General features: G+C 44.0%; 2 protein-coding genes across 30 annotated transcripts in view; one reads left to right on the forward strand and one right to left on the reverse strand.

Moving 5' to 3' along the window:
• The window catches only part of LOC140611650 (uncharacterized), a 40,459-nt gene extending 27,465 nt beyond the window's left edge, over positions 1-12,994 (reverse strand). Inside the window, exons 1-4 of one of the 4 annotated variants that reach the window (XM_072788372.1) lie at positions 12,166-12,994; positions 11,629-11,868; positions 9,955-10,476; positions 941-8,832 (exon numbers count right to left, since the gene is read on the reverse strand). In XM_072788372.1, the coding sequence (XP_072644473.1) occupies positions 12,239-12,934 (696 nt within the window). In that variant the 5' untranslated portion in view covers positions 12,935-12,994 and the 3' untranslated portion in view covers positions 941-8,832; positions 9,955-10,476; positions 11,629-11,868; positions 12,166-12,238. Of the gene's footprint in view, positions 1-940; positions 8,833-9,369; positions 10,477-11,628; positions 11,869-12,165 lie in introns of those variants that run through there. The other 3 variants (XM_072788373.1, XM_072788371.1, XM_072788370.1) reach the window with 3 other exon arrangements.
• ELF2 (E74 like ETS transcription factor 2) overlaps positions 1-14,697 on the forward strand; it is a 99,732-nt gene that overhangs the window by 65,730 nt on the left and 19,305 nt on the right. For 4 of the 26 annotated variants that reach the window (XM_072788349.1, XM_072788351.1, XM_072788350.1 and 1 more), the window contains exon 1: positions 12,728-12,942. The exons of 17 other annotated variants lie outside the window; for them this stretch is intronic. In XM_072788349.1, coding sequence (XP_072644450.1) covers positions 12,885-12,942 — 58 coding nt within the window. In that variant the 5' untranslated portion in view covers positions 12,728-12,884. Of the gene's footprint in view, positions 1-11,767; positions 11,976-12,727; positions 12,943-13,942; positions 14,210-14,697 lie in introns of those variants that run through there. 5 more of the 26 variants (XM_072788360.1, XM_072788362.1, XM_072788352.1 and 2 more) reach the window with 4 other exon arrangements.

Below are 14,697 nucleotides of genomic sequence, written 5' to 3' on the forward strand. Positions count from 1 at the left end.
CTAAAAGGAACAACCCAGAAAATAGAATCATCATAAACTTATATGCATCTAACAACATAGCCTTGAGATATCATTTAAAGCAAAAACTTTTAGAATTGCAAGTAGTGGACATGCCTACAAAACATGAGACTTTAACACACCTCTGCCAAAATTGAAAAATGAAACAGATAAAAAATGAAAAATGAGATCAAAGAATTGAACCACAGGATTGACAAACCTCATAAACTAGAGATATGTGGAACATTGTACCTAACCTAATAAAATGTTGTACAGGATTATATACTTTTTTCAGTTATATGTAGGTCAGCTTTTAACTGTGTACTAGGTTATAGACAAATCTCAACAATGTCCAGAAAATCTGTATCATTCAAAATGTATCAGTTCATCATAAAACAATAAAATTAGAAAACGAGGTGAAAATCAAAATACTTTATATTGTCTCACTAATTAATGGATGAAAGAGAAAATGAACACTATAAAATATTTGCAACTAAATAACAATGAAAGCATTGCATATAAAAATTTGAGATGGGATTTAAATAGAACCCACTGGAAAATTTAGTAGCTCTAAATGCACTTATTGGAAAATATGAAAGATATAGTGAGCATATGTTCATCTAGATGGTAATAAAGGTCCAACAGAATAAATCCAAATTAAACAGAAGAAATTATAAAGATAAAAAATAAATATTAATGAAATATAAAAGAAAATAGTAAAACCACAAAGTTTAAAAAAATAGATGAACCTCTGAGAAGACAGATCAAAGAAAAATGAACACTATGAAGAACAAGAAATATGACCAATAGAATAGTTTGAAAATCATAAGAAAATACTATGAACCACCTGTTGCTAAGGACTTTGAAAACCTGTGAACAATTAAAAAAATATAAATGTATGTAAATTACAACTGACTCAAGAAGAAATAGAAAACGTTCAAGTCAGGCTTTTAAGTTCTTTAATTTTACATATGCATTTCCTCATTCAAATAAAATCCATCAGACCCAGGCCTATTACTAAAATTTCAAGGAATACATAAGCCTTATTATACAATTATGGAAACAGTAAAAGAGAGAAAGCTTTCCCAACTTATTTTATGGAGGTGTAGTTAACCTTAACTTTAAAATGGACCCAGCATTTAAAAAAAGTAAGTTTCTTGCTGAATTTATGTATCATAATAGCTACAAATATTCTAAATAAATAATAGTAAATCTAGCACTGGTTTAAAAACACAAAATGGGGTCCTTGGGTGGCTCTGCCTTTGGCTCAGGTCATGATCCCGGGGTCCTGGGATCCAGTCGTGCATTGGGCTCTCAGCTCAGCGGGGAGTCTGCTTCTCCCTCTCCCTCCGCCCCTCCCTCCTGCTCATGTGCATACCTTCTCTATCTCTCTCAAATAAACTCTTAAAAAAAAATACATGATGACTAAATACATACTAGGAAGGCAAAGAAGGCCATTGGAAAATCTGTTAATATAATTTGCCATATGAATAGATTAAAAGAGAAAACCCATATAATCATCCCAGTAGATCCAAAAAGCATTTGTTAAAATTCACCATCTTCTGAGACTCTTAATCTGGATTGGGACTTGATAAGGTGTCTATATTAAAGATTTATGGCAAGTATCATATTTATTATTGATATATTTATTTATTAAATAATATCATATTAATTATAATAGGGAAACAGGGTGTCAGCTCCCATCTTTCTAACAAGCGTAATTTCCAGGGATTCTAGCGAATGGGAGTAAGAAAAACAACTAAAAGTCATGAAGATCAGAAGGGAAAAAACAAAATTGGTATTCACGATGTTTTAACACAAAAATTCTAAGAAACTGTATAGATTTTAAACCTGCATAGAGAGTTAATCAGGATACTGTATACAAGAACAACAATCAGAAAATGATAAAGATGTGGTGTGTACACACACACACACACACACACGCACACAATGGAATATTACTCAGTCATAAAAATAGAATGAAGTCTTGCCATCTGTGACAACATGGATGGACCCAGAGGATATAATATGCTAAGTGAAGTAAGTCAGACAGAGAAAGACAAATATCATACAGTTTCATTTAATATATGTGGAATCTAAAAGAAAACAAAAACCACAAACAGGTCCATTAATACAGGACAAAGTGTTGGTTGTCAGCTATGCTTCAGTAATGAAAATTTAAAAATAAATTTTTTTTTAAAAAAGATCCCATTCACAATGGTAAAAAAAAACTTAAATAGGTATCTAGGAATAAATCTAACAATAATATGCAATGCCTTTATGAAAATAATAATTTAACTTTATTGAGGGGCATAAATAAGTGAAGAGATAAACAACTTAAGAGAAAATAGACCAAAACCATTTGATTTCCTTTAATCCTTAACCCACAAACACACATGGAAAGATGGACAAGATAGAGCTGTTAATTCTTCTGCATCTATATATTCAGAACAATTCCAGTCAAAATCTCGAGAGGACTTGGTTTTGGAGGAATTTTATAAACTCTTAGGTAAAGATCCAAAAATCTAGACAATTATGCAAAAGAACAAATTATAGGGTGCTTGCCCTCCTTCCTACAGGAATGATTCTAAGGCCCTAGAAAAATTTTATTTTATTTAAAGATTTTATTTATTCATGAGAGAGAGAGAGAGAGGCAGAAACACAGGCAGAGGGAGAAGCAGGCTCTATGTAGGAAGCCTGATGTGGGACTTGATCCCAGGACTCTAGGATCATGCGCTGGGCCGAAGGCAGGCGCTAAACTGCTGAGCCACCCGGGGATTCCCCTAGAAAAAATTTAAATGTGTTGTTGGCCTGCAGACAGTTTATGAGGATAGACTAGAGACCCCAGAAACAGAGTAAGAATATATTTATACCTGGCATTATACCTCTATAATAGACATAGATTTATAAGTCAGTGGGAAAGGATGGACTATTTAATAAGTTACATTGATAATTGACTTTTTATATAAAGAAAAAGGTTTTAGCTATTTCATACCCTGTTTTTTCAGTTGATGTATTCCTTTCTACCCTTTTTTATTTATGCAGCAGTCATCTCCCTCGCTCATAAGCATCCAATGTAATTTGATTAATACATATTTTTAACATATTGTGTATATGCTGTCATATATATTTAACATTTATATAAATGGTCTTATGTATCCTACTGTTTCCTACTCTTTTTGGTAACTACTGTTTTTAACATCCATGCATGTTGCTTTGTATGTATCTAATGTGTTGCTGCTTATTGCCGCACAATACTCCACTGTAGATATCCATCACATTTTATTTTTGTAGCACTGTAGATATCCATCACATTTTATTTTTGTAGTCGCCCAGTAATGGATACCCATAACTCCTTACTTGTGTCAGCTATTGTTGCATAACAACCACCACTCCCCCTAAAGTTTATTGGCTTAAAACGAGAACTAGTTCTTGGTTTTCCTGACACTGTGGATTCTAGCCATTTGGTTCTGCTGAGATGAGCTGCACTGATTTCCCTATCTGTGGTCATCTGTGGATCAGTTGGGAGCTCACCAGTCTAGGTGGGCTTCAGCTGGTACAACTGAGCCCTCCTCCCTTCTTTCCAGTTATCTTACATCTTTTTCTTACAACGTTGGTCAAGAACTCTAATATGATGAGGAGTGGTGATAATAATTGGCATCACTATTTTGTTCCTAATCTTGTAGTGTATTTCAAATTTCAACTTGAAGTTTAATGTTTGTTGTAGTTCTTAGCGTATAGGGAATTCCCATCTATGCCTTTGTTTTGGTTTTGTGTTAAAGATGGTTTTTCTGCATTTTTTGGGTAGATCATAATTTTTCTCCTTTAAATCTATTAATGGGGCCAGTTAATTTATGGATTCTCAGATGTTGAACTCTCCTTGCATTTAAAGATACATGTTGCTCATCATTTTGCTTTGTTTTCCTTTAAGTTTAGGACCTTTCATAAGTAATATGGAAAGGAGGTTTTGGACTACATTTTAATTTCTTTACTACTTAGTACTTATTTTCTTCTTTATATAATTTACACAGTTTATACAAGTCATCCACATTTAAACTTAACATATAATTGTTCAAAATACTGACTTATTTTTTATATGTATTGTCTCTGTGGTTATTTCTCCCCCTTTAGCTTTATATTTGCGCTTTCTTTGTTTTTGATAATTCTTGCCGAGGTCTGTTTTACTAATCTTTTCAGAATCATCTTTTGATTTTGTGAATCTGTACTATTTTTAAAAATCACTGTTCTCAGGACACCTGGGTGACTTGGTTTGTTAAGCATCTGACTCTTCATGATCTCAGGGTTGTGCGATCAAGCTCCCATTGGGTTCTGTGCCAGGTATGGAGCCTGCTTAAAATCATCTCTCTCTCCATCTGCCCCTTCCTGCACCCTCTCTAAAAAAAATTATTGTTTTCTATTCATTTTTCCTATTCTTTTTAAAAAAAATTTTTTTTAATTTTTATTTATTTATGATAGTCACAGAGAGAGAGAGAGGCAGAGACACAAGCAGGCTCCATGCACCAGGAGCGCGATGTGGGACTCGATCCCGGGTCTCCAGGATCGCGCCCTGGGCCAAAGGCAGGCGCTAAACCGCTGCGCCACCCAGGGATCCCCACATTTTTCCTATTCTTTATTATTTCTTTCCTTCTATTTCTTTGGTTTTGTTCTGTTGATTTGTCCATCTTTATGAATCAAATGCTTAGCTTGTTTAAGACCTTTTCGTCTCCTGACCTCTGAGTTCTCTTTTGTGTCACACCTATTTGACATATTATATTTTAATCATAATTCGTTTCTACATATTTCTTAGTTTCTTTATGATTTCCTTTTTTATTCCAGGGACTATTTAACATACATTGGAAGGTAAAATGTGTATTAATTTGACTGCATCAAAGTCTAAATTTTTGTAGGACAAAGGATACTATAGACCAACCAAATTAAAAGTCAAACAGCAGTTTGGCTGAAGGTATTTGCAACACATATCTGAATTATCATCTAGAATATGTTAATATTCTATAGATCAATAAGACAAAAAGTATCACAGAAAAATGACAAAGGATGTGACTAGGCAGTTTAAAGGGAAGTATTATAATAGCCAATAAGTACGTGAAAAAGTAACCTCAGTACTTAAGTACATGCAGATTAATATGACAGTTTTTTTGTCAGCCAACAGATGGAAAAAATTTTAAAGTCTGATTATATTTTATATTGACAAGAATTTGAGAGAAGTGGATACTCTTAAAACATCATGTGGAATTTTAGGCTTTCACAGCTACTTTGTGTGAGTGACATAAAATTAAAAATGCACTACTCTATTATGTAAAAATTCTATTTGTATGTAAAAATTTATATTATATACTGTGGAGACAATCTAGCACGCATGTTTAAGGAAACACGGAGGAGTTTTTTGCAGCATTGTTCATAAAAGTTCAAAGTGGAAATAAATTTATTTGCTGACCAGTAGATAATTTGATGAATAAAGTGGGATAAACTCATGCAGTGGAATAATGTGTAGCATCTAAAAAGCATAGCTATATTTATTTATACCAACATGGATAGAATGTAAATCTTGAATGGAAAGAAAGAAAATTTTAGCATGGCATATATAGAATAATGTCATTTATGTACCCAAAGCATGCAAAATAGTATATATATTACTCTGGGATTCACACACACACACGTACACAAAAACATAAAAGTGTAAAAAATAGACTAGAGGACTAGAGATAAAACTTAATGGTAGTAGTTTTTTCAGAGAGATGGGATGGTGAATGAGAACTGGGGGTGGTAGTATTCAAAGATGCTATCTTCCCCTGTAATGTGTTATTTCTTATGGAGAATAAAACATTTTTAGGCATAAATAACAAAATGTTAACAGTTGTTGGTTCTGGGTGTTGGGAAGGTGACTGTTATGTTATTTTTTATAATTTCATGTATCTTTTAAATCCTCCTCAAAAGTTGTATAGTAGACATGTTCCTAAACTAGGATCATAAGTGACTCAGATTTGTAACCTGGGATGATGGTAATGTTATTGATAGAAGAAACAAAGGAGATTTGTAGATAAAAGACCTTTAAGTACCAGTGGGTTGGCCAAATAAAGATGTTTGCTATATAATTGGAAATTAGAACCTAGATCCAAAAAAATAAGTCAAGCCTGTAGTCAGTGATTTTTGAATCAGTAAAGAAATAATATTGAAAATCCCGGCAGTCACTGGACAATAAATACAATTCTTGGGAGAGTGAAGGATGAAGAGAGAAGGTGGTTAAGGATCCCACTTTGGGAGAAAACCACATTTAAGGGTTGTGCGAAAGTGGATGAAATCAACTGAAATAGAAAACAAAGGCGGACAGTTTATTCTCATGAAAATTAAATGAAGGAAAGGTTTTCAGTAGCAGGTGATTAATAATGTCACTTGTTCAGAGAAGTAGAGTCAGGTGAAGACTAAGTGGAGATAGATGGATTTGGCAATTCAAAGCTCAGTGATGACCTCTGAGGAACTTTTGGGTGGGTAGAGTGCAGAAGCTCTCTTGTAAGAGTGAAGAAATTAGTTGTTCTGAATATTCCTTTAGGAATCAACCAAAATAGTATTTGATTTAACTCCATTATAAATTTTTTTCATGAACATGCTAAATGAGAATGTGTGTTATTAGCTCTTACACAGTTTCACAGGAATTGAAAAAAATTTCCAAAGTATTCAAGATACTCCATATTCTCTAATGATAACAAACCCAAGCCCTTGAAATCACTTGTCATAAATGTTATCTAAAATATAGAGATCATTAATTATTTAAACTCATTTTGCAGGAGGTCTTGTACATATGGGTGCTTAATAAATGCTATTTGGAAAGAGCTGTTTGTCTAATACTGTTAGAAAAGACTAGCTACAATATCAGTCTTCTAGGAGTGGCTGCTAAGAATCAGAAGCAGTGTGTCTACCTTCACCATAGAGTGAAGAGTCAACAAGCTCAAGGAGGGTCTTGCCCAGGATAACTTAATAAGTAAAATGCAGAAAACGTGAATCTAAACCAAACCATCAGCTTTTTTTCTTAAGGCTTTTATTTATTTATTTTAGAGAGGTAGAACATGAGGGAGCACGCGGGGGGGGGGGGGGGGGGGGGAGAGGGGAGGGGAGGGAGGGACAGAGAATCTGGAGCAGACTCTGTGCTGCCCTGAGTGCAGAGCCCCACTTGTGGCTCCATCTCACTCACTGCCGGGAGATCATGACCTGAGCTGAAACCAGGAATTGGACTGAGCTACCCAAGTGCCCCAAAACTATCCATCTTAAAAATGGTACATAATGAATCTTTACTCAGTGTAGAGTGTTTGTAGTCCATAAATGCATATGGCAAGGTAGCTTATGATAAAATAACTTTTAGTAATCATGGATCTCTTTGAGAATCTAAAACAAGCCATGGCCCTTCTCTTTAGAAAAATGCTCATTGTACTAACAAAACGTTGGCTTTGTGAACCCCTCATTAAAAATCTATCCTTTATAAAGGCTTTTTATACATATAAATACTTTAACTTTCCAGGGTCATAGTCCAAATGTAGTATATACTCACTATTTCTCTAATTTCATGTATAATCAATTTCATATATCATACTGTCTTTAAGGATTCGACCCTTAGTGGGAGGTCTGTGTGAATTAGGAAGGCTTAATTTTTTTCTTTTGTTATATAACAGTGCTACCAGGTGTAATAATAGATGCCTAGGACAGAAACTTGCTCAAAGCAAGTGCTAGATAATTACTTGTTGAATAAATGGATGAATATGCAACTATGGGTTCAAACACCTTCATTTTAATAATACTTTATAAAAACTGACTATTAGGGATCCCTGGGTGGCGCAGCGGTTTGGCGCCTGCCTTTGGCCCAGGGCATGATCCTGGAGACCTGGGATCAAATCCCATGTCGGGCTCCCTGCATGGAGCCTGCTTCTCCCTCTGCCTCTCTCTCTCTGTCTGTGACTATGATGAATAAATAAATAAAATTAAAAAAAAAAAACCAAAAAAAAACTGACTATTAAGTAAAACAAATCAGCAGTATAAAAAACTGCAAATAGATAATAGCATAAAATGTGAAATAATTCATTTTTTTCTCTGTAAATCTGTAGACTGTACTTCTACATCAGTTGTCAAGGCTGATGAATTAAGCTTTGCTGAGTGGTCCTAAATCACTTGATTTTCAGTTTGTCCTTGATAAGCATATTTTTCTTATAGTGTAGTTTTCTTGACTTTTTTTTCTCTTAAACATTGCCAACACATCATATCCCAGCTTTAAATTTTGTTAGTAATTCAGTTGTATCAGAAAGCTTAGACCATCTGGCCTCTTACTCTCCTACCATTCACTGCTTAAAATTTTTTTTCATTTTTTTTCTCAATTTGTCAGAAAGACATTAACCGTTGCTTTAACGTTTGACATTAAAAAGCAAAACTTCAATCATTTTGCAACTTATAGTTCATAAATACAGTAGCAGTAAAAGGGATTTAACTTTTAATCTATTTTAGGGCACCTGGGTGGCTCAGTGGTTGAGCGTTTTGGCTTCGACTCAGGTGGTGATCCTGTGGTCTTGGGATCGAGTCCATGCCCCGTTCCCCCCCCCCCCCGCAGGGAGCCTGCTTCTCCCTCTGCCTCACTCATGAATAAATAAATAAAATCTGTTTTTTTTTTTAAGGATTTTATTTATTCATGAGAGACACACAGAGAGAGGCAGAGACAGAGGCAGAGGGCGAAGCAGACTCCATGCAGGGAGCCCGATGTGGGACTCGATCCTGGGACTCCAAGATCACCTTCTGAGCCAAAGGCAGATGCTTAACCGCTGAGCCACCCAGGCGTCCCTAAATAAATAAAATCTTAAAAAAAACCCTTTTCATCTGTTTTTTAATTTCTAAGTTTTATAGAAGATTGCTCTTTAGAATTTTTGACCTTGAAATAATAAGATACTACATGACTGATCAAATTATTTAATTTCTTGGGCCCTCAGTTTTTCCTGGCAGACACAGGCAGAGGGAGAAGCAAGCTCCCTGCAGGAAGCCTGATGTGGGACTTGATCCCAGGTCTCCAGGATCATGTCCCAGGCCAAAGGCAGGCGCTAAACCGCTGAGCCACCCAGGCTGCCCTAAATTGGTGATTCTTAAATAACTCTCATTGTTAGAGAGTTGTTATTACTAACATAGGAAATTGGCATCCTTCTTCCGAATTGTAGGAAGATAGCATTAATGCATGGAACGTCTACTCCCTTAGATTCCAACCCATAATTCTTTTTAAACTTTAAAGTCTGTGCCTTTTGTTTTTATTAGTATCTAATAGAGCACATAATTATATATTTGGTTTTTAAAATGTAATGTATCTAACATGGTAGTGAGGAAGAGAGATCATGATATTCAGGTTCTTTATTTTTTGAAAACTTCTAGGTGATGTTTCCTCTAGGATTTTTTCAATCTGTAACATTTTATGATTCTTTATACTAGTTAAATGCAAAGCACAAATGAAATCATCAAGGTAATCTAAAAATAAAAACATCTGAAACTTATATGGTACTGGAAACAATTATATATCTATATCTCTCTCAAGAATGTTTTCCATTTTGGTTACTATGGGACCGTAAAATCAAAAAGCCAAAGGAATCTATTTTTTTTTGGTTATATTAGACTGTAATGATAATGATTATATTATAAAGACTTATTTTTAAAATGGAGAGGTTGGAGGTTAAGAGTTGATGCCCAGACTATAAAGAATTAAGAAATGGGAAGAACTGCTCAGGATTCTGTAGTTAAAAGTTAAAGTTATTTATAAACTTTACCCTTTTTTAAAAGCCTAAGCTGTGAAATGTAACAAGAGTTTAAATGCCTTCCTTCTGTATTAATTTTCCTTTGCAAACAAATTACCCCAAATTTAGCAGCTTAAAGCAGCAGTCATTTATGGTAGTTTTTATGGTTAAGGATTGGGGAGTAGCTTACTTGCTGGCTGTAGCTCAGGGTGTTTCCTGAAGCTGCAGTCCTCTGAAAGCTTGGTTAGGGCTGACGGGCCGGTCTTCTAATTAGCTCAGATGTAAGGCTGTCGGCAAGATACCGTTGTTTCTTGCCTAAAGGGCCTCTCCACAGTTACCTGAGTGTACTCATGACATGGCAGTTGGCTTCCTTGTAGAGTGACCCAAAAGGAAGGGATCAAGCGGACCGTTTCTGAAGTCCCACACCATCACTTCAGCTTTATACTGTTGGTTAGAAGTGAGTCACGAAGTCCAGCTCACACTCAAAGGGAGAAGGGCATTAGGTTCTATGTCTTGAAGGAAGGAATATAAAAGAATTTTCAGGGATGCCTGGGTGGCTCAGTCGGTTAAGCATCTGACTCTCAATTTCGACTCAGGTTACGATCTCAGGATTGTGAGATCGAGGCCCATGTTGAGCTCCACACTGAGTGTGGAGCCTGCTTCAAATTTTCTCTCTCCCTCTCCTCCTGCCCTTCCCCTGCTTGCTCGCTCTCTATAAAAGAAGAAAAAAAAAGAATAATTTTCAGATGAGAAAATGGACAGGTACTAAATGCATTATAATTAATAGAAAGGTCTTGTTGCTTTGGTGCTTCAGTGGTGTTTGAGGTTAAGGGCTCTGGAGTTAGTACTTCAGTTCAGATCCTGGACCAGCCTTCCATGAACTGTATGACCTTAGTCAAGGAACCTTAGATTGCACATGTGTAAAATGAGGACAACAGTAATATATATTTCACAGGAACATGGAGAGGACTCTGTGAAAAAAGTGAAGGTAAAGCATGCAGCATAGCGGCTTTTGTTTCAGGAAGAGATAGCTATTTTATTTTATTTTACTTTATTTTATTTTATTTTTTTTGCCCTCGTAGGACATAGCTGGGATTTTGATGTAGGAGAGATCTTTCTGTAATGTCATTAGTAGAGTATGAATTTCTCTCAAGTGTCTACCATGATAAGCAATCCTTACTCAGTTTTTTATTCTGCTTATTAACACCTGCTTACTCTTGAAGACTTGAGAAATGCAGAGGAGTGTGCACACGTGCATACAGTATATTACATACACCTATTCACATGTCCTATAGAGTTTGAGTCATGATGGTGTTAGAAATATATATTTAAATCTTGGCACATGTGTATTTTTACTATCTTACTGTATTGTTAAAGATTTTTCAAACTCTTTTTAATGGAACAACCCATTGAGTGTCTTACTTCCTCAGGCAAGGTCCAGGAAATGAAACTCCTGGGGTCAGAGTGTGTGAACCTCTTTCAGGTTCTTGATATATAGTGCCACGCTGCTTTCCCGAAAGTCTGTACCAGTTAATACCTCCAGCAGCAGCCGCCGCCGCCGCCGCAGCCTATCCTTACTTGCTGTTTCCAATACAGTGTTTTTGGTTTCTAGGAAGTGTTGGTGGCTCTTGAAAGCCTGGTTTCGGTAGCAAGGCAGGACTGCATAGAGCCCGGGGAGTTGTGTTTTTACAAGAGCTGTACATTTATAGGACTATTTTCCGGCCTTTCTGAATTTATGGTCCCACGCCCGTACACTGTGCAGTATTAGGCAGGGGTAGATGCAGCTCCTCTTCTCCTGGCGCTCAAAGGGCAAGGCGGGGGGAATACATAGGATCAACATGTACAAAGTAAAATTCTCACATACCATTGACTTGTTAGGATCTATCTCAAGAAGCCAATTGTGAGGTGGAAGTTACCCATCAGGCTGCAAATCGAGTCGTGTACTGCATGTTCCTTCTTGAGCCACGTTAACCTGTTGCCTCCGGAAAAGATAAGCTTGTCTTCCTTTTTAAGTGTGTGAAAAGCTACTGGCTGATAGTGGAGATTCCAGTTTCTGGTCAGTTTTGGTGAGGTGTCAGCGCCGGCCAGGGCTCCCCGGTGTCCCCTGCCCCCCCATCCCCCCGTTAAGGTGCTGCGTGGAGCGGGCGGCCCCGGTTCACACCGACTAGGGGCGAGGGAGCTCCCGGCCGCGAGGCGCCTCCGGCCCAACAGGTGAGGCTGGGCCCGGCGCGGGAGGGGGCTCCCCGGGTTCGGGGGCCGTGGCCGGGCGGTGGCCTCCCGGCCGCTGCGGGCGGGGCGGGGCGGGGCGGGGGCGCGGCGCCGGGGCCCGGGGCCGGGGGGAGCGAGGCGGCGGGGGGGGGGGTGCCGGGGGGGCCGGTCCCGGGGACTCCCGGCGACTCACGGTGCGGACGGCGCTGCTGTGCGGCCCGCGCGCGAGCCCCGGGGCGGCGGGGCTTCGGCCCCTCAGGGTCATTTCAGTGAGGCTTCCCGCGGGGGCGGCCCCTCGGCGGCGGGCTCGTCGTCCCCGCGTCTTCCTCCTCGTCCTGGTCCTCATCCTCGTCCGCCGCCGCCGCCGCCGCCGCCGCCGCCGCTCCGCGGGGGTCGCCCCGGCCCCTGGTCCCTGGTCCCTGGTCCCTGGTCCCTGGTCCCTGTCCGGGCGCGGGCCTCGTCGTCGTCGTCCTCCGCCGCCTCCCCCGCGGGCCGGGCCGGGCCGGGCCGGGCCGGGCCGGCGTCCGCCTCAGGTGCGTGCGGCCGGGGCGGCGCCGGCGGGCGGGCGGGCGGGCGTCGGGACTTCCTGTGTGGGCGCGGGGCGGAAGGATCGCGCCGCCCGCCGCCGCCGCCGCCGCCGCCGCCCCTGCCGTTGGTGCTGGGGCCGCTGAGCCCCGCGGCGGGAGGCGGGAGGGAGGCGGGAGGCGGGAGGCGGGCGGCGGGCGGGAGGCGGGAGGCGGGCCGGCCGCGGCTTCCTGTCGGCGCGCAAGGATCCGGGCGTGCGAGTGTGTGCGAGTGCGTGAGTGTGTGGGGCGCACGGCGTGGCCCGGCCGCGGGTTCCGCCTCCTCCCCCGCCGCCGCGGCTCGCGGTGGAAGCCAATGTGAGGCGGCAGCTCCAGCCCCGGGGTAAACATGGCGACGTCGCTGCAGGAGGGGCCCACGAACCAGCTGGATCTGCTCATCCGCGCCGGTAGGGACGCGGGAAGTGCGCCCCGCGCGCCGCGGCGGCCGGCGGGGGGCGGGGGCGGGGGCCGGGGGGGCCGGGGTCGGCGGCGGGCGCCGTCACGGGGCGGCCGGGGAGGGGGCGGCGAGCGCGGCCATGGAGGCGGCGGATCAGGAAGTGAGCGCCGCGGGGGCGCCTGCGGCCGGAGGGGCGCTGTCGCCGCGGGCTGCGCTGGGCGGGCGGCGGCCGGGACCCGCCGCAGCCGACTCGGGGCCCGGGGCGCGCGGCGCGAGCGCTGGAGCCCGGCGCCGGCAACCAGGAAGTGAGCGAGCCCGTTGTCCGCCGCGGCGCCTGCCACGCTGTCCGCCGCCGCCTCCGCCCGCCCGCCCGCCCGGGGCTGCCGCGGGGCCCGGGGTAACGGTTCCCCCCGGGGCGCCGGGGGTGCCTCGGGGCCCGCCTCCCGCCCCGGCCCCTGCCCCTGCCCCGTCCCCGCCCGCGGGCTGCTGCCCGGCGCTCGGGGGCGGCGGTCCCGGGGGAGGACGCGGACGACGGCGCGGGGCGGCACGTTTACTGGGGCGCACGGGGGCGCGGGCGGGCGGGCGGGCGGGCGGCGCGGGGAGCCCGGGCGCCGAGCGGCCCCGAGCGGCCCCGAGCGGCCCCGCTCCCCTCCGCTCCCCTCCGCTCCCCTCCCCCCGGCCTCCCACCGCAGCGGAAGCGCCGCGCAGAGGACGGCCCGGCGCCGATTGACGGGCCGCGGGTCCCAATCTGCTCGCCGACAGGTTCCAGGCGAGAACGCTGGCCGCGGGGGGCGGGCCCGGGCGCTCGGCGGCCAATGGCGGCGGGGCGGGAGCGAGGCTGACAATGCACGCCTGGAATTGGAGGGAAGAGGAGTGTAAACACGGAAGTGGCCGCCGTGGGGGATGTGCGGCGCGGCGGCGGCGGCGGAAGGGCCCGGGCCCGGGCCGGGGCCGGGGCCGGGGCCGCGGGGGGCCGGGCGCGGGGACCCGCGGGGACCCGGGGAGGAGGGGGGGCTGCGGGGCCCGGGGGCGCACCCGCTCTGCACCGTCGGCGGGGGGGCTCCGGCACACGAGGGCGCGTCGCCCGACCTCGCAGGACTTTGAGCCCGAATGAGTGGCCTCCGTGCTTCGGCTGGGCTGGGCCGGGCGTTGTGGGGCACGCCGCGAGCAGCCTCGCACTCTGTAGCATGTCCCATCCCACGACTCAAAAGGCCCCAAGGAAAAGAAAATCACAGTTCACGGCGCGGCCCCTACAGCACGTTTCCCAGTTATTTCAGGTACGAGCAGGAACTCAAGGATCAGGAAGGCAGACCTTGGGGTCCTCCGTGTACGTTGGGTCCGTTAACACGGGCACATGGCTCCAGGGCCGGTGCCGAGGTGCCTGCGCCTGTGGGTCGCCCCGGGGAGCCTCGAGCCACTGCAGGTTCCGGGCTGACGTTGCCAACGAAGATGCCGCTTTGGCCAGCGTCGGAATCAGGAAGCTGAGCGGCCGCAGGTGCTCTGCGGGGAGCGCAGACCTGGAGCCAGCCCAGCCCCAGGCGCAGCCGGTCTCTCCCCTCCGGAGAAGGCGGCTTCTGGATTCTGAGGTTGAGCGTCGTTTTCTGGCCCTGGCGCATTCCTTCAGTATTTGTGGATCTTAACAGCTGAAGTTTCCTTTAGGATAATAGTGTTTTGTAAGGAATGTTTTACATATAGTTGTGTTCAGATTGCTTCCTCCATCATTTTCATGTAAGCTGAAGCTCTTACAAGCCCCTGTCGTAGAAGG

This window comes from Canis lupus, chromosome 20, assembly GCF_048164855.1.
Source record: "Canis lupus baileyi chromosome 20, mCanLup2.hap1, whole genome shotgun sequence".
Taxonomy (NCBI): domain Eukaryota; kingdom Metazoa; phylum Chordata; class Mammalia; order Carnivora; family Canidae; genus Canis; species Canis lupus.